Source organism: Orycteropus afer, unplaced genomic scaffold (assembly GCF_000298275.1).
Source record: "Orycteropus afer afer isolate SDZICR_OR568_19922 unplaced genomic scaffold, OryAfe1.0 scaffold00445, whole genome shotgun sequence".
Lineage (NCBI taxonomy): Eukaryota > Metazoa > Chordata > Mammalia > Tubulidentata > Orycteropodidae > Orycteropus > Orycteropus afer.
The window spans coordinates 1,593,123-1,594,569 of NW_006922032.1; the positions used below are offsets into that span (position 1 = coordinate 1,593,123).

Below are 1,447 nucleotides of genomic sequence, written 5' to 3' on the forward strand. Positions count from 1 at the left end.
TAGCTTGTGAATCCATGGTCTTGTTAAAAAAATGGAGAGTATCAAGATTTCCACCGATTCCAACAAGGCAGGAAGTATGGATAGCTATCCTGGTGTGCACCACCTATCTGTCATAACCCACAAAAGTCTCAAGTGAAAATTAGAAACTCTGATCCTTGATATCAAATACACAGACCAATTTTCCCTTTATATATGAGATATCCATCCCTAAGTATGTGTTTGTTTTGCAGGAGGTATGAACATGCCCACTATATAGGACATATTTTTATTATGTACAAACATATGTATACACTTACCATGCTATTCATTTTTGAAGATGAGGAACCTGCCCTCTGCTTTCTCAGACTGCTAACTTCTTCTATATTTCCATCCTTTGGTTTCAAAATCGTTCTGCTACTCCCTGCAGTTCCTTCTGACGAGGATCGCAGCCGTCTCTCTATGAATCTTCCTTCACGATATGGGCTGAAGCTACTGGCTAGAACTATTAAGGGAGAAATGAATACAAATTAACACAGATAGATACTTAAGGGTAGCTTTTGAAGATAAATGGAAAACTCACGTCATTTAAAATGCTCTATCACAAAAACTTTTAAATAGTGATAGTTTAGTTTGCCTAATCATGTAGTCTCATTGAAGGTCAAATTGTTTACAATTACCCTTGGCTTCTTCATATCATTTATTATATAGCAAATCTTGTCCTTATTACCTTCAAAATGTATCCAGAATCTGATCACTTCTCACTACATCTCCAAGTAATATCCTAGTCCATGCCCCATCAATTCTGGCCGTGGTTAATGCAATAACCACTTGTCAGCAAGTCAATTCTGACTCATGGCAACCCCATGTGTGTCAAGGAGAACTGTGATCCATAGGATGGTCAATGGCTGATTTTTCAGAAATAGATCACCACGTCTTTCTTGCGACGTGCCTCTGGATTGACTTGAACTTCCAACCTTTTGGCCAGCAGCCAAGTGTCTAATTTTTACCATCTAGAGTTTCTAACTAATACTTTCTCTTACTTCCTCTCCTACTGCTACCTGCCACCCTTCCACTCTGCTCTTGCCACATTGGACTTCTTGCTGTTCCTGGAAGATGACAGGCAGGCTTGTACACCAAAGTGTACAAGTGAAATACTTCTGTTCAATATCTGTATTGCTTACTCCAAGATCTCCTTCAAACCTCTGCTAATGCTGTTGTTGTTGTTAAGTGCTGTCGAGTCGTTTCCGACTCACAGCGACCCCATGCACAGCAGAACGAAACACTGCCCGATCCCATGCCAGCCCCACAATCCCTGCTATACTTGAGCCCAGAATCACAGCCACCGTATTAATCCATCTCGTTGAAGGCCTCCCCCTCTTCCGTCGACCCTCCACCCTACCAAGCATGACATCCTTCTCCAGGGAATGGTCCCTTCTTACAACATGACCAAAATAGGTGAGACGAAGTC

General features: G+C 41.6%; 1 protein-coding gene across 1 annotated transcript in view; it reads right to left on the reverse strand.

The window, feature by feature from the left end:
* The window catches only part of CCSER1 (coiled-coil serine rich protein 1), a 958,389-nt gene that overhangs the window by 946,856 nt on the left and 10,086 nt on the right, over window positions 1-1,447 (reverse strand). The window contains exon 2 of the mRNA XM_007954211.2: window positions 297-481. Coding sequence (XP_007952402.2) covers window positions 297-481 — 185 coding nt within the window. The remainder of the gene's footprint in view (window positions 1-296; window positions 482-1,447) is intronic.